This window comes from Necator americanus, chromosome V (genome assembly GCF_031761385.1).
Source record: "Necator americanus strain Aroian chromosome V, whole genome shotgun sequence".
Classification (NCBI taxonomy): Eukaryota; Metazoa; Nematoda; class Chromadorea; order Rhabditida; family Ancylostomatidae; genus Necator; species Necator americanus.
The window spans coordinates 16,201,331-16,221,288 of NC_087375.1; the positions used below are offsets into that span (position 1 = coordinate 16,201,331).

The 19,958-nt window shown below is 41.9% G+C and overlaps 4 protein-coding genes across 4 annotated transcripts; 2 read left to right on the forward strand and 2 right to left on the reverse strand.

The window, feature by feature from the left end:
- Window positions 1–311: 311 nt before the first annotated feature.
- On the reverse strand, window positions 312–13,691 carry RB195_014045 (uncharacterized protein; the record flags this gene model as incomplete). The annotated part of the gene is made up of 17 exons (XM_064204146.1): window positions 312–512; window positions 1,884–1,997; window positions 2,061–2,118; window positions 2,189–2,272; window positions 3,844–3,960; window positions 4,029–4,196; window positions 4,537–4,647; window positions 4,864–4,945; window positions 5,118–5,236; window positions 11,536–11,633; window positions 11,898–12,073; window positions 12,371–12,492; window positions 12,547–12,629; window positions 12,870–12,954; window positions 13,017–13,121; window positions 13,190–13,287; window positions 13,593–13,691. The coding sequence occupies 17 exons, from the start codon at window positions 13,689–13,691 to the stop codon at window positions 312–314; spliced, it is 1,920 nt and encodes a 639-aa protein (XP_064060027.1).
- On the forward strand, window positions 5,409–6,388 carry RB195_014046 (uncharacterized protein; the record flags this gene model as incomplete). The annotated part of the gene is made up of 3 exons (XM_064204147.1): window positions 5,409–5,479; window positions 5,672–6,132; window positions 6,198–6,388. The coding sequence occupies 3 exons, from the start codon at window positions 5,409–5,411 to the stop codon at window positions 6,386–6,388; spliced, it is 723 nt and encodes a 240-aa protein (XP_064060028.1).
- Window positions 7,010–8,404, forward strand: RB195_014047 (uncharacterized protein; the record flags this gene model as incomplete). The annotated part of the gene is made up of 1 exon (XM_064204148.1): window positions 7,010–8,404. The coding sequence occupies one exon, from the start codon at window positions 7,010–7,012 to the stop codon at window positions 8,402–8,404; it is 1,395 nt and encodes a 464-aa protein (XP_064060029.1).
- Window positions 13,692–13,894: 203 nt separating the features above from the next.
- RB195_014048 (uncharacterized protein) lies at window positions 13,895–19,134 on the reverse strand (the record flags this gene model as incomplete). Its single annotated transcript, XM_064204149.1, has 5 exons — window positions 13,895–13,993; window positions 14,061–14,150; window positions 14,605–14,795; window positions 18,930–19,019; window positions 19,128–19,134. The coding sequence occupies 5 exons, from the start codon at window positions 19,132–19,134 to the stop codon at window positions 13,895–13,897; spliced, it is 477 nt and encodes a 158-aa protein (XP_064060030.1).
- Window positions 19,135–19,958: the final 824 nt, after the last annotated feature.

Genomic DNA, 19,958 nt, shown 5'->3' on the forward strand with positions numbered 1-19,958 from the left:
GATTTTTTTCTAAATAACAAAGAGAGACATCATTGATAGTGCTTTTTTCGGCAACCAGAGTTGCTTAAACACTACAATAAATGGTGGACCATAACAAGGCTATAGGTTTCTTTGATAACAAACTGTTTACCTAAGACTGTTCGGCTACTTTTTTCCTGAAGCAAGGGTCTTATCTTTTTCAGAATAGGTTAGCTTGAAACAAGAGATTCCTGCTTTAGATTTACAGACTCACGTTGACAAATCTTCATAAATTTACTCAGAAGAAACGATTAGTAAGACTAACATAAAAATGAACATGAAACCTTTTTTTTTTATTTGTAATCACGTCCTTTGCGTGACGATCGTTCATCCCGTTTTCTGTCGTGGCTTCGGCTTCTGCTCCGTCGTTGACGTCTTCGCCTATCTCGCTCTTCGTCGAACAAAAGGTCTTCTTGTCTTCTACGTTCCCGCCTGCGTTCACGTTCTCTTTCTCGACGTTCCATTTCCTCCACATATAGGATTTCATCGCGTATCTACAATGCATTCAAAGCGTCAGTCGTTAGCGAAGTCTTGGTGACCAGTCCAATTCTATTTACATCGAAGTAAAGTTACCCACTTTCAACAGTTATACCTGCTCCTTGGAGGTAACAGTAGCTGATCCTACAGATTTCTTTTTAAAAATCCAACCAAACCTAGTTTAGTAACATTAACATTAACACACAACGCATAAATAGGATATAAAGATCGTTAAAGAAAGTTTTAGTAGAATTTGCTAGATAGTGAGCGCATCACATTTCAGAAAATTTGCTACCTCTGCAAATATTAGTAATGCAACAGTGGATTGCCTTTCGACAAGAGTTCTAAGGTGGTAGGTAGGTTCTATCTAAAACATTAATTAACATTGAGATGTTAGAACGTATGTTATACAACCAAAAACAAAGGATTGGCGCTAGTACTTGAAAAATTCTTTCACTCTGTCAACTAATTAACGAAAAGTAGAAGAGCAAACAAAATTTGCTTGGAATAGTAACTAACATTAATGAATTGAGAGAATTATATTTCCGATTCATGCTGGACTTCAAATCTTTAAATGCGATGAAAAAGCCGAAGGCACGAAGTCAAAACTTGGACCCGATTAATCCGGTGTTAAAACATTTTCCTTTTTCCACTGATTCTCTGTCGAAGGGTTGAGGCTACTCTACACGAAGCTACCATTGAATTATTGGAATCCAGATGGGTTTACTTTTTGTGGGACGGCAACTTGTTTCGGATAGGAACAGTTTCACTTTTCTGGCGATGGGAAAAGCGAAAACCCCGAAACGTTAGTCATAATGACATAATTTTAAGCTTCATTGGTTGTCCTTGCTTCACTTAAAGGCATCATACCACGACCTGATCTGACCTAATGGACCGTTGGACAAGTTAGAGATGGGGTTGTAGACTGTGGGATCAGGAGTGGTTCCGCTCACCTCTTCCTGATCGTTGTAAAAAAAGTTCCGTTTTTCACAACGATTTCAGCGCGCCACACTTAGGCCGCATCCAGCTGCGCAGCGGTCGATAGCTAGTGAGATCTCCTCGGCTGCCTATTCAAGTAAAACCACTGAGCAGCTGAGATAGGAACGTGTACATAGAGGAGTGCTCTAACGTTGCTGGCACGAAAAATTCTACTTTTTTCATTCCTAAAAACGATGTTGGAATGTAAGCGTTCCAACATCGTTTTTAGGACGATTAGGAAGGAATGAGCGGAACCACCTCTGATCCCGCAATCTACAACCCCATCTCTAGTCTTTCATGTGGATTCCCTCGCTACGTCAGATTCGTGGTATGCTGCATTTCAATGGAAAAAACTGAATTAAATCGAAATGTTATCATATCATATTAAGAACGTTTTCCGACCAACTCACACGTCTTTCCTTCTCTAATTCTTTTCTTTTCTCTTCTTGCTCTTCTTTCAGCTCTTCCACGGTTTGGCGAAGAGCCTTCTTCATCTTCAGCTTGATTTTGCGCGCGATTTCTTTCTGAAAGAATACTTGCGTTATGCTCTACTACTATAGCAAAAAAGAGTAGAAAATTAAGTTGACCTTTTCCTCTTCATCAGAATCTGGGTGGACTTCTTTAGCTGCAGCGGTACGGTTTTCTCTGAAAAAAGTGGATCGAATTTAAAAAAAAAACTATAGGTTAACTATAGGTTAGAAGCTGCTTAACCCACCTCACCATCCTTTTAGTTCTGTTTATTCGACGTTTCCGATTTTCTATTGCAATGCGCTCCTTTTCAGACTCAGACATACTCGATCTGCAAACAGCTTTCTAAAACATTAGCTTGGGAACCACAGCATGCACTTCATCTCGATATTGTACCCTAGTTCCGAACGAACGTTATCAGCTACATTAGTAAGTTAAAACAAATTTATCACGGTGAAGTGTACGGATTTAAAAAAAAAACTATTTTGACTAATCTTTACCAACTTTGACACAATAAACTGCTTAAAACTTTTACAGCCTTTTGGCTTGTTTCAGATTTATCATTTGATTCAATATGGTAATACTCATTACTGCTGAGTTCAAGTTAACCCTTATTTTGCTACTCTAGACTTTTAATGTTTATGTTCTGTCGTTTGTGTACTGACTTTATGCCTTTATGACCTTATGCACACAGAGCAAGGAAAAGTCCTCTAGTGTTGGCGCACCCAGTAATCGCGAAAACCGTGTTTACACTTTTCTGGTATGTGCGTAATGTTAAGTATGCAAAAAACGACATGTGCCTTTCGAGCACTGAAATTATGAACCTGCATTCACCTTCCTTGACGATCTATAAAGTGATTAACTTAGCAAATAACTTAACTTAGAATTGCAAACTATAGCGCAACATCACTACGGGTGGCAATTTTTGTTTTAAACTTGTTTGATGTACCAAGCAAAAGTACATTTAGAAAATTTGTTGTCTCTTACATCAGCTTCCAGAATGGCGAACGCAGATTGGGATAGCTTCGCACGGTAGCCATTATTGGATACTTCCGTGGGAGCTGATCGTAAAGATGGAACTAGTGGGAGACAATGTTAAATTATAACGGTTCTCTTTGCGTTCAGACATTCGGCCAGAATAACAGAAGAGAACTGGTTATCAGTCGTGAATGAGATTAGAGTGAAGCGTATCGCCAGCATCAATGGCGCTGTAAGTATCCGTATTTTTCTTGGAGCCAATAAGGTTTATTCTGCACCGCTTAAGCGTCTGGAGATTCAATATAGCATTGATGTGTTCATGCCAATTACGTCAACAAAATAACTATTTGGTATGTGCCCAAGTTTGCAACGTAAATATTCCAAAACTGCAGAGAGATGAAGTATGCTGTTTCCATTCATACACCATAGTTTACATTCCAAGGTGCTCTTAAAAATTTACCGCAACGAATACTTTGTTTTAAAATGTTCCATGTTCATTTATTTATGCTCATTTATTCAAAAACCATAGCCCTTTGCACGATTTATCATTATCATAGCTCCCATTAATAGTCCCATAATGTTAACGAATTTGTAAAGAGCTCTTTTCCCACGTCATTTCATTATTTGGTGAGCCATAATCTTGTCATTAACTCGAAAGTGAAAGTGGTAAGAAGTTAATTTGGAATACTATTCATTTTGAAATGTACTACTTTTTTCGGGGTTATCAGGAAGTGCTGGAAGTATTTGGGCAAACATTACACTAGTAGCAGGAACCAGGAATATTAGACAAGAATGTTTTCGCTCTGGAATTAAAAAAGTTGAGAACACGAGATTAGTGAAAATTCAGTTAAAACAGCAACCGATCAAGGAATGAGTTGCTGGTCACGACTAATTGTAGTACTAGCAAACTAGAAAGTGGACTACCTAATCTCAAGCATATCGTCATCATCAGCGCTTGAAGATTTTGATTTCGATGGTGATTCATGTCGATGTATGGATGATGTGTGACCAAAATCATCCCGCCGGTCACGGAAAAGAGGCCTTAAAAATCGCCAATATGATTTGTTTGCTAGCTGTGGAGGATCCTGTTGATATGAATATGGTGTCACCTGTCAGGACTGCCACGACTTTTGCGGGCCTCATGAGATCTGGATCGACTGCGACGCTTATAGTCACGGTCTCTGCTACGACTTCTAGAATAGCGGGACCTGCGTTGTCGCTCATGCGAACGAGAACGAGAGCGGCGCTTCGGGGGGCTAGAAGTTCTAGAACGTGATCTGAAACCAAACACCTATCACATGTGTAATAACTTCAAGGATGGGATGTACATGACTTGCATCCATGTTTCGAATGAAACAATGCATCGAAAAAGAGAAGCGCGTCCGTGCAATGGTAAACTTTATTTAAAATTTAATGAAATGAGTAATGTGCTAGTGATAGTGAAAACTACTATGCAATCAGTTGAGGTCTGGTTCACAAAAGAAGAGAAACCCCTTTTCCTTTGCGTAGTGTACACTATTCTCGTCGTAAATAAGAACAGCACACCACTTCGATATTGAAAGATTGGTAAATTTCGCCTATAGTAACGCCTGAATAATTCCCAAACAAATAGCCTACCGTCTTCTTTCACGTGTTCTGCTTCTACTACGGCTTCTTCGATCACCACTTTCCCGGCCTCCTGCTTTTTGCAACATCTGGTCCGGACTTTCCGCCCTTTTCGTTAAATCGCTGGAAATAATAGAAACGCAAAGCTCAATGAATAATGGAATAATATCATTCTGAACAAGTGACCCTTTCAAAGTTTGTTTATTTGAAGCTATATGTACCTAACGTGATTTGAAAAGAAGGAAAATGACTGTGATGAATTCAGGAGAGTACGCAAAAAGCTAGAATGACCGCTGTTTTCGAATGAGTTCACACTCAAAAAAAAACCCAAACGCTTACAACATCCGACGGTACTCCTTAGTCGGTAATTGAGGGCCTAACACACCAACAGTGGCTGTCTTCTCTTCATCTTCTTCATCGTCTAAAGAGATTCCAAAACATTATTAGTAGATTAAAATAAAATATAAGATACAAAGTGCTCCGTCTTTTTTTCTCTTGAAAGAAGTAAGTCTCTACATGTGCCATAGAAAATTGACGTTGCTTCGCAAGTTGCTACGTTAGCATAATTACCAATACTGAATCTAAACCACCACCTTTCCGGTCATCGCCACCAAATGTTGTGATAAACTGCGGCCTAGCATCGTCCTCCGATTCGCTTGACGAGCTAGACTCCAGGATGGCCTTCTTTTGAGCTGCTGCATTCTCAACAAAGCTGGAAATAAATGTATATGAATCTTCCCTAGTGAAACTTAAGCTAAGCAACTTCAAGAAATGTTTACATCAAAGTGAAGTGGGAAGGCAATATAGTGCAGTGCAAACCTCATCTTAAAACATTAAAATTACCAACGACAACATTTGTTCTGTTGGATCCAAATTACGCCTGAATGGTAACCCAAAGAAGAATATATTGGATCACAAAAAAAAGAACTCTCAGGGAAGAAGACCGCAAGCAGGGGTAAAGGACTGCAAGCAACATAAAAACTTTTCAGTCAGCTGTCATGACTTTTTCGATAAACGCAGTTGCAGTAGTCTCATAGCGAATGTGAGATTTTGAATTCCGCTGGACGCGAGCGGACGGCTGCGTCCGCGTACGACTGAGGGGGTGGGGCCGGGATAATCACCATTCCGGCTATTTCGACAGCTCAAGTAGGCTACTCTATCGACAATGTCCGAAGACAGGGAAGGATTCGTTCCCCAATGCTGCTGAAGAAGTCGTTCAAATATCACGAGAAGAACTAGAAGAACTGCTGAATCAAGCTCGCCAGACTGTGGCGCCACCTCCTGTAACATTGCCATCGTCGGCTAATACTCCTACCTCTTCGTCAAAGCCCAATTTCTCAAAACCCGGCTTGGCTCGACAGTTTGATTTCAACTCTAGCATTCTGAATATCCTGACTCCTCTTATGGAATTTGCTCCCGAAGATTTCGAGATAAGAGGCAATCTAAGCCGTGCTATTACCCTGTTGACGCAGAGGAACGAACTCCTCACTATAGCGGACACGGATCCGGAAGTATTCGAATTTTATGATCAGCATGCAAAGACTGAAAGCATGCAGACCACTAATCCTATTCTCGCTGCATTCTTAAGGGAGAAGAAAAAGAATGAAGGTATGTGTTCCTCGAAAAGATCTCTTGTGTACGGAATCCTTCCTCTATATCATGCTTCTACTCAGATAAAAAGCCCACTGTATCACGCACAGCCGTATGGAAGACTAGGAGGCACCCCTATATGCCTCCTAGTCAGCCCTTTCGGTACGGAGGAGCGGCATGGGCACCCGTTCCTCAAGGAACCCAGCCTTTTTTCGCATACCAGATACCCGCGCAGTACCAGGGCGGCCAGCAGGGCCGGCAGAACCCACATTAGCAAGGATATTTGGGGCGTCCAAGGCCCAACTGTTACCACGGCCGCTTCGGCCATTTTGCGAGGGACTGCAAGGGATCCCCAAAACAGTGAAGGTGAGTTTATAGCTGGTCGTATTCATGAGAAATATCAATTTTGGATGTCCTTACATCTTTCTTCTTTCATTCGTGAAGTTCTTTTGAATGGTTATCACCCCAAATGTATTCAAGCTCCCACACTAATATGTCTAAGAGAAAATTCATCCTCAACATATGAAAACGACAGGTTTGTTGATGACGAAATTGAAAGGCTGTTGGCATCGGGTGCCATACTTGAGATAAACACTCAATTCAGACATACCATAAGAGTGAATCCTCTTTCGGTAGCTAAGGGAAAAAAAAGTTACGTTTGATTCTAGACCTCTCATCGCTGAATAGAACTATAGAAAAGAATAAAGTTAAATTCGAGGATTTAGCAAAAGTTCTCCCACTGTTACCCAAAGGAGGTTTTATGCCCGGTTTCGATCTTAAATCAGGTTATCACCACGTAAAGATCCACCCCAAATGGACTAAGTTTCTAGGTTTTAAATGGAGACAGCGGTACTACACTTTTCTTGTACTGCTTTTTGGTTTATCGACAGCGCCAATGGTGTTCACAAAATTAATGAGACCTCTACTAGCTAAATGGCGATCGCAAGGGATCAGTATTGCCGTCTATCTTGACGATGGCTTGATATGGTCAGATTCGGCACACAGGTGCAATGAATTCGTCCAGGTCATTAGAGAAGACCTGGATAATGCCGGTTTCCGAGTGGCCGAAGAAAAATGTACCTGGATCCCGCTCCAGAAGCTGAATTGGCTAGGACACATAATAGATTTGAAATCGTTCTCTTTGAATCTTTCACAGGAAAGAAGATTGAAGTGTCGTAAAATAGCCTCTAGGCTTCTTTATAAACGTGGACCGTCCTTGTTAGATCGAATGAAATGGCAAGGAACATTTGCTTCTATGCATTTAGTTATTCCTTTAGAGAAAAGAAGAGTGTGGAAAGCAGTGGTCACGTCTCTAGCAAAGAAAGAACAGTTAGGAACAGCTCTAACGTATAGATGGGCACTAGACCAAGCAGAGAGAACTGAGATCCTAGGTTGGTTAAGATTTGATACAGAATTCCAAGGTATCTCAATGACTTTATCGAGACACCTACTCAATGCGATTAGAGGTTTTTCTGATGCTTCTGAATTAGGAGTAGGGTCTGTTTTATACTTAGACAACCACGACAAAATCTTCTCTTCTACTAATCTCCCCGCAGATCTAATTGGCGCGTCTAGTACGGCTAGGGAACTTTTTGCTATCTTATTGGGATTAGAAGCTTTTTCGGGTTACTTGCTCAATGAGGAAGTTGTCTGGCACTGTGACAACCAGGCAGCCATCGTTATATTAACCAAAGGTAGCACCAAACCAGACCTTCAAATTCTTGCCCAACGTATCTGGAATCTTTGCGATAATTTAAGAGTAAGGATAGAATTTGTTTGGATTTCACGAGAATTCAACACAGAGGCTGACGAAGCCTCTAGAGAGATTGATCTTGATGATTGGTGCATAAGAGACGAGATTTTTGAAGAGCTGCAAAGAGTGTGGGGGAAATGCACGGTGGACATGTTCGCTAGTACAGCTAGTAGAAAATGTGAAAGATTCGTTTCCAGAGACGAAAACCACGCGGCCGTGGCTCACGATGCCTTTTTACCGCTGGCCCAAATATGGTGGACCGTTTCAATCGGCTGGTGGGTTCCTCCTCCTTTTCTTATTGCTCAGACTCTGTTGTGTGCCAAAGCAAATAAGAGTAGGGGTATATTAGGGTTTCCAATGTGGGCCTCGCACCTGTTCTTCCCAATATTGAGAGACGGTAACGGTTGGATTCCCCAAATTAAGCAATTTATGATATTCCCCGCAGGCTCTCCGGTGTTAAAAGGAGGCTCTCTTTCATATACCTTCGGGGGAGAATCGCTTGATTTCGATTTTGCATTTGCCTTGATCTCTTTCTGACCCCCTCACGGGCTTTATCTTTCCGCGTGTCCAGTAGAATTCAAAACGTAGGTTTTGCCGTAATGTATTGGAGGCAAAAGTGAGATTTTGAATTCCGCTGGACGCGAGCGGACGGCTGCGTCCGCGTACGATCGAGGGGGTGGGGCCGGGATAATCACCATTCCGGCTATTTCGACAGCTCAAGTCCCGCCCACCCATCCCTATTACAGTAGTTAGTAGTTCACAGTAATCATACCCCGAGGAATATCCACAAGGTAGGGCCTATACAACAATAATATCCATTGGCGTATCCCGAGGACCAGTTAGGATTACGGTAACAAGGTCTGCATTTGTTGCACAAGATAGCCACATATCTAGAGGTCACCTCTTGGGGATATGGGCAGGGGCCAGCATAGATGCCCACCAGACATGTCCCCGAGTCACAGGTCATTTCGCTCTCGGATACGCATGCATTACCGCATGCATTAGGATAGGACCCAGAGAACAACTATTAGTATCAGGATTTCCTTCTGCGGGGGGCGGAGTTAGCCAAAGCGGTCAGTAGATAGTAAAACCAGCAAGGGAATAGTGCAAACAGCGAATGCGGGGTACAACAGACTGACCAAACGGCTAAATAGCCTCCTTATATACCGCTCGGGACGCGCTTCCAGAACATTGCGATCAATAATATAACCTACCACACAACATAGTGGTCTACCGTACAACAAGAGTCTATGCATTTCAGACATGACAGAGCCCCCTAAATAGAAAATCGCGGGAGAGACTGCAGCGGTTGCGGCTGAAGCAGGGATGAACGAAGTCGCAAGGATAATTAACGATTGCCTGGATACGGCAGTAGCACCAGGAACTCTCCAGATTTACAAGAGAGTTCGGCGGGACTTCCTGAAGTTTGCGGAGAAATTTCGGGTTCCCGTCCAGGCGATCCACAAGTTACGGAACGTGTTTCTTGCCCACCTTATCAATAAAGGAAGGACCAGGACATTGGCTACCATTTGGCAGCGTTGACTCACTTCTTTGGCCCTTTACCGACAGTTGACGATGAAATCCAACGAGCACTCCTCCGCACAGGAAACAAAAAGAGACCTCCGGTCCGCCACAGGACAAAAGCAACTCGAGAAGATGTGGAAAAAGTGGTCGGATGGGCCCTTAATAGTTCATCTACCATGGCTGTCAAGGAAGCAGGCATGATTTTGCTGGCATTCTTAGCGTTTCTGAGAGTCAGCGAAGTGATTCAGCTACGTTTTGCTGACCTTAGGCACAAAGGCGGAGATATATGGTGGATTACTATTAGAAAATCTAAGACGGATCAAGAGGAAGTAGGGTGTACTGTAGCGTTCAGAATGAATGAGAGCGAAGAAAGACTGTGGAATTCGCTGCGCCATCAACGGTCCCCTTATTTGCCAGAAGAATTTATTTTCAGCAATAATTCCGGCAAGCCATACTCAAGGGATTACGCCTCACGACTCATCAAACAAACCACTTTGGACGCAGGACTTGGAGGACAGCTCCTTACACCGCACTCCTTTCGACGGGGTGCTACGACAAACGCGGTCCGGAGAGGAATCGATCCCGCGAACATCATGCTGGTCGGGCGGTGGAAATCCGTCAAGTCATTTGAAAGCTATATCGAACCCACGCCCATCTAGCTCATATTTGTCTACATCTCAGGTGAGCATTGCCTTTCCTCCATGTGGCGTTAATGTAATTCTAACCGATCTCAAACTCCCTTGCTGCTCAATCGTGTCTCAGTGTTATACCGCTCATATCTATTAATGCTACCATTCGGCGTAGCTTACTTTCGCTATCTTGGCTCGTACTCAAGTATGTATTCCTGCTGATGTATCACTCGTGTCTTCATTACTCTCCAAAAGTCATACTTCCTAGATCAGTTTAGGATTAAACGGAGATATTCATTATCGGTGCATCTTCATCCATACAAGTTAAAGTTGAACAATCGTTGTTCACCGTTAGATAGATAGACCGTTAGATACTCGCTATTTGTTGTCGCTGATTTGTAATGTACAGTATTCATGTTCGCTGTTGTACAGACATCATGATCGTCGTTCCTCACTAGATAATCACTTCGATTCACTTATCAATCACATATGTATCTACCTATCACAATAATAAGTGTAAGATGTCGAATAAAGCCTTCTCCCACTCCGCGTGTCCAGTAGAATTCAAAACGTAGGTTTTGCCGTAATGTATTGGAGGCAAAACGCACCTATTCACTACGGCATACACCGATTTCACAACCTATTCGCTGTGGTATACACCAATTTCACAACGTCGAAGACTCGTGAGCATAGCTAATATTGCCAGATGAGCCAGAAAGACCCTTACCAAAGAAAATTGTACATTCCAAGACCAAAATATAAAACTTCTATTTGATTTCGGGTATCTACTGCGGCAGGTGTTGAGTAGACGGTAAGAGGCTAGCCGACTGTGACTACACGATTGTTGGTTCGAAATACCCTTAATGGCAACGAAGCCTTTTCCATTCGGGTCTTTAAATTGGTGTAGTCGGGTCAAAGCAACATGAATCTTGATGCAGTTACATAAACGGCTTCGTTCGAAGCGGAATTTAGCGGTTGGGATTGTGGGTGACCCCTGCTAGTCTCACCTATTTCTGTGGTTCACTATGGTCCCACCTGGATGCAAGTCCCTTGCTTCACGGCAGCCGCTTAAGTAACCGTACCGAGCTTCATGCTATTTTGCCCGATTATGCCAGACTTGTCTGGGAGGTAAAAACATAGACTTGATACATCGGCTGGCCATGCAAACCAATGTATAGGCCAACATGCGTTTATAATCACCCGCAACGATTTTGAATTGCAAATAAACGCACAGGCGTTCACCAGGCGGATTGATATCAGAGAGTTTATCCTTTATCCTTCTAATTAAAATGCTCAGCAACTAAATGGAGTAAAGTGCGCTATCAAATTCAGTTCAGCCGTTACTTTGATATGAATGAGTTTTTTCCAAAGCGTCACGATCCTGAATGAACATCTTGAATATCGAACACCCACATCCCTATAACAAATTACAAGGAAATCCCTTCCAGAATAATCCCGCAGGTTTTTTTTAATGAAAAGGCAAGAAAAGTAAGGAAAGAATGAGAAGAGTCGAACCTTAGAAGCGAAACCGTTGCTTCATCAGGACAACCTTTCCCAACTATCAGAGCACGTTGCTTTTTTAAGAGAAGCCGTTCATGTTTCGAATCCCTACCCTGAAATTACTTTTTTAAAGCACAATATAAAAAGAATAATCAGCGACCTAATTAATGCGTATTTATACGTGAGACCAGTTTGGCTTCAGAGGCTCATCTAAACAACAAAAATACGACAAGAACAGAATGGAGGAACAAGAGAGATTTTTAAACTGAACGAAATCACCACAAAGTCGTGGTACCGTTATGTTCCAATTATTCAAGAACGTTCTTTTGCTTTTGGATGGAGAATTCTAATGATTAATTACAGGGTTGTAAACGGACAGCGAGTGCTGCTTTCTCTCTGTCGATTCGTCGCAACTCGGCGGTTTCGGCACGCGCAATAGCATCTGCTCGCAGAAGGCCTGCGAAGCTACCACGACGAATACCATACGCTTCTCCAACGCAGTTCACACGACGCTGCGATTCAGCGTCGGCACCACGAAGATCGAGCTCCACGTCTTAAGGAAGAGAGTTAAAGGATTTCAGTGTATAGATGCAGATCGTTGCAGTAGCGGTAAAACGAACTCAAGTCTGGTGCAGTTGCGTAAGCGGCTGTACTCGAAATGGCTCTATGGAGCCACCAGTTGCGATCGTGTTACCATCGAAGTTGCTGACTGTATAGAAGTAAGGCTAGCGAAAGTTCCACGTCGACCACGATCACAACCGGCAACAGCGCGGTTGTTTATGCAACTACATCTGGCTTTAGGTAGTTTTGATCCGACTATATGATGAAGGATCACTTCATAATTACTCACCAATATCCTCTGGCTCCTCTATATCCGCATCGTCGTCGCTATCGTTACTTTCATTTTCCTTTTTAACAACAACTGAATTTTCATAATTGAATCCAATCGAAGCTTTAGATTCAGCTGACTTCCTGAATTATCTGCTTCGTTGTTGTAAAAAACATTGACCAGGCGTAGAAATGTACTTTTTCTTCTCTTGCTCCGATTTCAACTGATCATCCTTGGGAATGCGCCAAAATTCCTTCTCAGCAATTTTACGAAGGTAGTCCTGAAAGCAAAGATTAGAAAAGATGACCGACAATTAACGAATGAATACACACAGCTTCAGTGTCATAGAGTTCATATTGTTGCAACAAGGAGAAAGAAAGCCAATGATAAGCCCGTACAAGGTTTATGGAAGATGAAAGTGGAAGTTCATGTCAATTTCACTGTGCGAAGTGAAATTCAATGATTGATTTATTGCATATACTACGTTCTCAATATCATAAAACAAAGTGGGCATCGGTACCTTTTCCGAGATATCACGAAACTCGTTGATCACCAGAATTCGATAACGTTCGAAGTCACAGACAATCTCTTGTTTTTCATCTTCACTGAATGAGAAGAGAGATATTCCAAATTAGACATCAAAAAAAAGTTTCATAAATAGAATCACCTATCAGGCTCGACATTTTTCCTTTTTACTGGTGGAATGTAGTCAAGGTGAGAGCGAGCATCAAAACGATCTATCAATATGTTTGGATCGCCTTGCCATTTCCGCCTTAATACCATACCACAACTAACAACTGTCTTCAAGTTGATAAACAAAATCGGATTTCCTTCACTAACAAAATATTACTGTCCTCAGCAGCTTTAGCTATGCTCTTATCTGTGTGGATAATACACTTCCGACCATGCAGTTGCATAAATTGGTCCGGATCCTTTCGCTAAAAAAAAACACTATTAAGTATATAAATATGGAAAATGAATTATCACATATTCCACTCCAAATTCTTTTACAAATAAACAAACAAGGGAAGTAAAAGCAGGACTGAAGCAAAGGTTATTGGTAAAGAACTAATTCGGATTGAGAGAAATCGCTAGTGAGGCTGCATAAGAATCAACTGACGTGAAACACGATATTACAAAACCTTGCTTAAATGAATAAATGCATTAATAGAGAAGAGAGGCAGCACTAAACACACAGCACAAACAAACACACAGTGTTGTCTTAAGTACGACTAAAGCATACCACGCTGTCGTAGAATCTCCTTCGTTTCTCAGCTCTCTTCGAGCAGTCAACGATGCGCGCACGCATCAGCTTTTCCTGACGACGTGCTTCGTGCCACATTTCTAACAATAACGAATTCGAAGTAAAAGTTCAAAAATTTGGCAGAAATATTCAGCAACGAATCAATATACCACGTACTGTGCACAAAGTTACAATTGACTCAGAATCATGACGCAAAAAATATATTCTTTATCAAGAAGACTATAGAGATACAATTTGTGAAATCAGTAGGTTGATTTCAGAAACAAACTGAGATCAATAGATTACCCAAAAAATTCTTTACTACGTCTATCAAGTATGCCATGTGCCCTTGCGAGCAAGGTCTCTTGACGTATCAGCGCATCGTCGAGACCCTTCATCTCCTGAATAGATTTTCGTAAATTTCCCTCAGCCGGTCTGAACACAGTCACAGACACAACAATAACTTACGTCCTCATAAACTTCATCAGGATGATCAAGTTGCCACTGTAGATCTATTTTTGTAAACTCGGAGCAGACATCCAAACAAGAATCGCGAAACTGTAAGAACTTGTAGACGGATGACATTTTTACCTTTGATAATCACTAATATGCATAGAAATAGCTAGAGAAATAACTACAGCAAATGTTTTCGACCACCTTTCTCATCATTAGGTTCAAGAAAACATTTCCCAGTACTGAGAGGAGATACAATACTATCAACAAATTTCAGTGCCCCCGCACCACCGCTTCGTAGTGCGTCCGTAATAGGCAAGTCCATCCCACACGTCTGTGAATCGAAGCACTCTACTGACTTGCATTAGGCTCCCAAACGTGCATAATCGATGAAAGAACATGTAAAACCATTCTTAACTGCATACTGTCGGTAAAAGCCGCAACTGATAACGGAATAACTCGATTAAAAATTGAGTCACGCTATGTGTAGCTGAATACGCCACATGGGACTTTTTTTGAAAAGACTGCATATTTGTATCTTAATAGCGTTTTTACTCACATGATACATTGATATTTCAACCACTTCTTTCACATGATCGATCGTTGAAGGAGCGGGAACTGGCGGTCGCCAAGAGACATTGGACAAAAGTTGTGCCCATCGAACCAACAAACAATCTATAGCATCTCCAAGTGGTGTCCTTTCCAACTCCTTATCTTCAAATATCAAATTGACTGATTCTTCTTTAGCAGCTGAAACCAGAAATCGAGATTTCATTATCAACGAGAAGTAGAAGTATAAAAAGACTGTACAGAAGAGTGCTGAAGTCAGCATTAAGAACCTGCTAGACATTAATGTAATGCTCACTCTCGGCCAAGATTGAAAACGATAGATGGATAGTAATTTAGTGTAAGACGAATGGGGTACATCTAAACCTACTAAAACGGCCGTGCGAGCGGTCGCACAGCGCCTCTATATTTTAGTGCCTTGTCACGCGTGAGAGCCTGTGATTGCGAGCATTCGTTTTGAATTCGATCGGAAAATCGAATTTCTAAGCTCCATAAAGCTACACACGGAATCTTCATTCAGGGCAAATGTAGTTGGAGGAGGACGACTGACCTTTATTAACTATGCAGGCTTAAAATCTATGTATGTTAAGGGGACTAAGAGAAAAAATGAAGGTAGAGGCTCCAGAAATAACGGGGAGTTGAGTGTCAGCCCCTCCCACATACGTTTTCCCTATTCCTTCTATTACTTGTGAATTTCGACAATAGAACAAATCTCCGCATTTGAAAAACTAGTAGTATAAAACAAAGGATTCCTTCTAAAGCTGGTATGTTAGTATAAAAGCAAGGAAGTTAGTAATACTTTGCTCATATGTTTGCTCATGCAAAACGTTGAAAAATGATACCGTTGCTAAGAAACAAGCTGAACTAACTGCTTCCTTGAACATGATACTAAAGAGTTTCTATGTTTTTGATAAGTTTTTGTCATTTCTGCTCAGTTCCAGCAAAAAGCTCGAGAATCTCTGAGAGCCTTCTTCTCTGCTGCCTGTTCCCATGAATCTGAATTCTCATGATTAATTTTTACGAATTTTCACATCGTACGACTCCATTGGTGTTTAAAGTTGAAATTGTAATATTAATTCATTCAACAGTTTTTGTAATGTATCCCACATAACTCTATGATGACCGCTTAAAATAAGATTTGCTTTATGTTTGTGTTAACGTCCGCCGTCTGTGTTAACGTTTTCATTCAACTCGTTTTAGATGGCTCATCCTTCCCCCATCCTTGAATAATTGTATACCGAAAGAGACATGTTTGTCCATAAAAACACATCATGGATAGCAGTTCAGTAAGCACAATTCAAACTAACATATTTAAAAAAAAAGAAAAAGGAAAGTAAGAAAAAGTATTTCTAAGAGCGAGATTGGACATGTAGCTACGGGCAACGAACTTTTACATGTAGGAAAAAAAAAGACCCCAGTAAGATGCCACTAACCTACCAGTAGATTATTGGACTGTGCAGACTGAAAGTTGCGGAGGTAAGACTCACCGAAGTCCCTGCCAAGCTTAAACTGACGCCAGCGCATGTCATCATGACATGTTCTAACCAGCAGTTTCAGCTTCACAAATACTTCCAAAAATAACCTACGATGTAGTGTCCAAGATATTAGATGAATGTGGATAAAATGTAGTTAGGGGGGAGGGCACTCTGAAGCACCCAAATCGAACTTTTTTCCAGTGTAGTTGGTGCGATTATTTGAAGTGATTCATGGCGGGAACTTCCACTGTGCCAGAACTGTACCTGGACTCAGCGCGAATAAGGTCATGGCGCACAGCAGGTGCAAAGACGACCATAGAACACGTTAACCGTTCTCGTCGTTAAACCATTCCATTTACATAATGGGTACCTCTAACTCCCTGACTCTTCGTGACTTCACTCGGATTACTGATTACCACTTGGTCAGAGCTTGCATCGAAATCGGAGGAATTCGGCGAATGGCTCGCTGATGGTGGATTGCTGTGGAAGGAGCGACTTTGCCCCAATTGTGGAACTCCCGTTAAAATCGAGAAGCAGGCGAATGTACACAGAATTCATAAAGGCTAACCCAACGCCCTTTTAGGGGCCAGCAACTTGCGAATACAAATCGCAAATGTGTGAATAAAAGTTGTTGCATAAATGCTTAGTGATTGTGAATTGCTATGGAACTCACTTTCGGTTCTTTTTCTTTGGAAGTAACACATGATATGACTTGGTTAGTTATTTCTCGTAAGCGTGTTCGGAGTAGAACGTATTTGGGGATGGCCACTCAGTGGCGACCTTGTTTCTGGAAGTAAATAACTAAATCAGTCGGGGCCCTAACACCTAAGCATTAGTTTCAGAGGATTTATGACAAGTAAACTAAAGTTACTAAGAGAAAAAAGTAAGACAAATGGTCCACAAATAAGGGTGCCACTGAGTGGCCCCACAACTACATTTTCCCCTTTGTCTGGAAGATTTGGTAAAGTTAAAACAGTAGTAGTTCCAGCTCCGCCTTCCTTTTTCTTAGTAGTTTCAACCTATATGTCGTGGATCCTCTAAGACTGATGCTTAGGTTGTAGAGTCTCGAATGACTCAGCTACTCAATCGTGCTCCATGACCATTTTCGCGCTCTAAGTGCAGGTACAGTACTGACACAGTGGAAGTTCCCGCCACGAGTCACCTCAAATAATCGCACCAAATACGGTAGGAAAGCAGTTCGATTTGGGTGCGTCAGAACCCTCCCCCAACTACATTTTACCCAATGGACGTTGGTAGCTACTGAGTACACGCATGTTATCTTTGCTCACAGTGGAAGTACTCCTAGAAACAACATCTTAATGAAGCTCTGCTATGTAATAGTAAACAGCAGAAGTGGTCATACCGTCCTGTTCACTATCCATCTTCCAAACACTTGCATTTCAATCAAAACGAAATCGCACACAAGGCTTTAACTAAGCGAGGCCCCAAGCCCAGTAAAGAGCGGCAAACATGTTAGAGCTGGCCACGATCCAGCGCGCTCCATATCTACTAGAACGGCTGCGACGCAACCCCCGGCGCAGCCGTTTAAAATGATTTAGATGGCGCCGACAAATGGCCATGACATTGTGAAATACCACACAGATCAATAAAAAATCCCCACTGACAGATATATACAGTCGATTCAAAGAGCTTGAGCGATAAACAGGAACGTGTTAACAACACAAAATACCACGTAGCTTCTCAACCATCCCCCGGTACTACGAATGCGAGCAAATTCTCCATCACATCCAAAAAAGAGTGGATTCACAATCCTCTTTCGTTTCAGGAATTCATGCGCAGATATAATATTCCAGAAAAAAAAATCAAGTCTAGTGGAACATAGAAGACCTAAAAACCCCAGATAAACTCATCAAGTGCTCAAATTCTAGAGAACGTTGTTTCAACAAAGTCGAATTAGACGGTCACCAAAGACGGTGCGATAGTGTGTGTACACCATGCGCTCTAACATAGGAATACAAAATAACGAAAATGAAAGCAGATTTCATCACAATCAATTCGCCTCTATCTTTGGCAGAATCACATTTGCTTAAAGTGAGTTATTTCATGCTTGTTAGCCTTGAATTGGAGTGGGTGTAGCTCAGTCGGTGAGATATCCGACTGTGACTGCATAATCGATAGTTCGAAACCGTCCTCAGGCTAACCTATCGCTTCATCCCTCCGAGATCGATCAATTGGTAACAGATTTGTCTAGGAGTATAGAAACACTGCATTGACAGATTGGCTCCTCCCACTGCTCAAAGAACCCTACTTCTTCCCCACATTTTCTGTTTCTACAGTAAAACCTTAACTCCAGAAGGACGATGTAGCAAGTTTGGGAAAAGGATTCCTGCAATTCTGACGGGAAGGGACAGTTAATTTTAAGATTGAAACTCTCACATATCACTGATTCTGCTCATCACACTAGAATCAAACTTCTCGACAAATCAGAGATAAGTTATGCAACTTACCTGTACCCAGGCGCAGAATTGTTGGATAAAATGTAGTTAGGGGGGGCACTCAGTGGCGCCCATATTTCTCGACGTAAATCATTAAATCAGTCGGAGCCCTAAGACGTAAGCATTATTCCTAGAGGACCTATGACATGTAAGCTAAAGTTACTAAAAGAAAAAAGTAAGCAACGGCGTTGAGAAATGAGGGCGCCACTGAAAGAAACCTTTGGCCACTCACGCAGATTAGTTTCATGATAGCTGGAGCAAGGATATGAACCATCAGCAAATAGGCTATAGTATGAACCGTTCTCATATAATGCCAGAACTAAGATGATAGTAGTGGACCATCAACTTGCGTTTGATTGATGAGGAGAGGTCATAAAGCGACTTACGTTTAATGACTTCAGAAGGAGAAGAAAGAGGCGAATCTTCACCAAGAACCAACTGTTTTAACTGCGACATCGCAGGCGATCCCCTGACCTCTGTAAATCATATTTTAACTTAGTGATGGTCAAGGATATTCAGAACAGTGACGTCACGTCAACACTGCGATACGAGAAGCACACAAAGAAGAATTAATTACCACCTACCTTCCATTGAAAATTGATCAATCAGATTTTCGATGTTGTCTGCTCTTGTAACCAAAAGCGAACATGAAAGAGAAATATTGAAACAAAAAGAAAAGCTAGGACATCGTCAGGCAGAACCACGTTGTGAAGAAAAAATCACTGCACGCACGACACCGGACACCTGTTCGAAATCTTTATGAAAAAATGTTCGCTGCAGCATACAACTTCCTTCGGAATAAAGATGAATGGACCAACATGACTAAGAATTGATCAGATCATCTCGAAGCACTTTTGGACTAGTGTTTCCCATTTTCTCACATTTCTTAAGGAGAAACGAAGAGAAATTCTTGAGCTACGTGGACAACTGTTACAGCCTTTTACAACAGAACACCCTCCCACGATATTCCCGGATGGCCCCAGCCAAACCTAGCCATGCGCCGTGCGAGCGGTCGCGCAGCGCCATGTTGGACGGGTGCCAGCGCTGCCCCGGCAAACCCTCTGACAAAGCGAGGATCTTCAGGGTTGATGATTCCTACACGGATAAGTCCTTGTTTCAGGGCGAAACGTTGAAACTTGGACTACGTCTGGAATTTGAAGGTTCATCGTCCCTTTTTTATTGTACATCTGCACTCCTGTGCTGCTAACGACAATACGGGAGCTTCAAATTAGTTCACATTCAGAACTCCACGGCAGGGCCCAATGACTATAATGAAAAAAGGGAAAACACTATTATTTGTCAGGACAACTGTAACCATCTAAATATACACAGAATTCCAACGGGCTTTCTCTATATTGGACTTGGGGATTCGATTGGTAGAGACTACTCTAATAAGATCGACTGCACCATCGTCA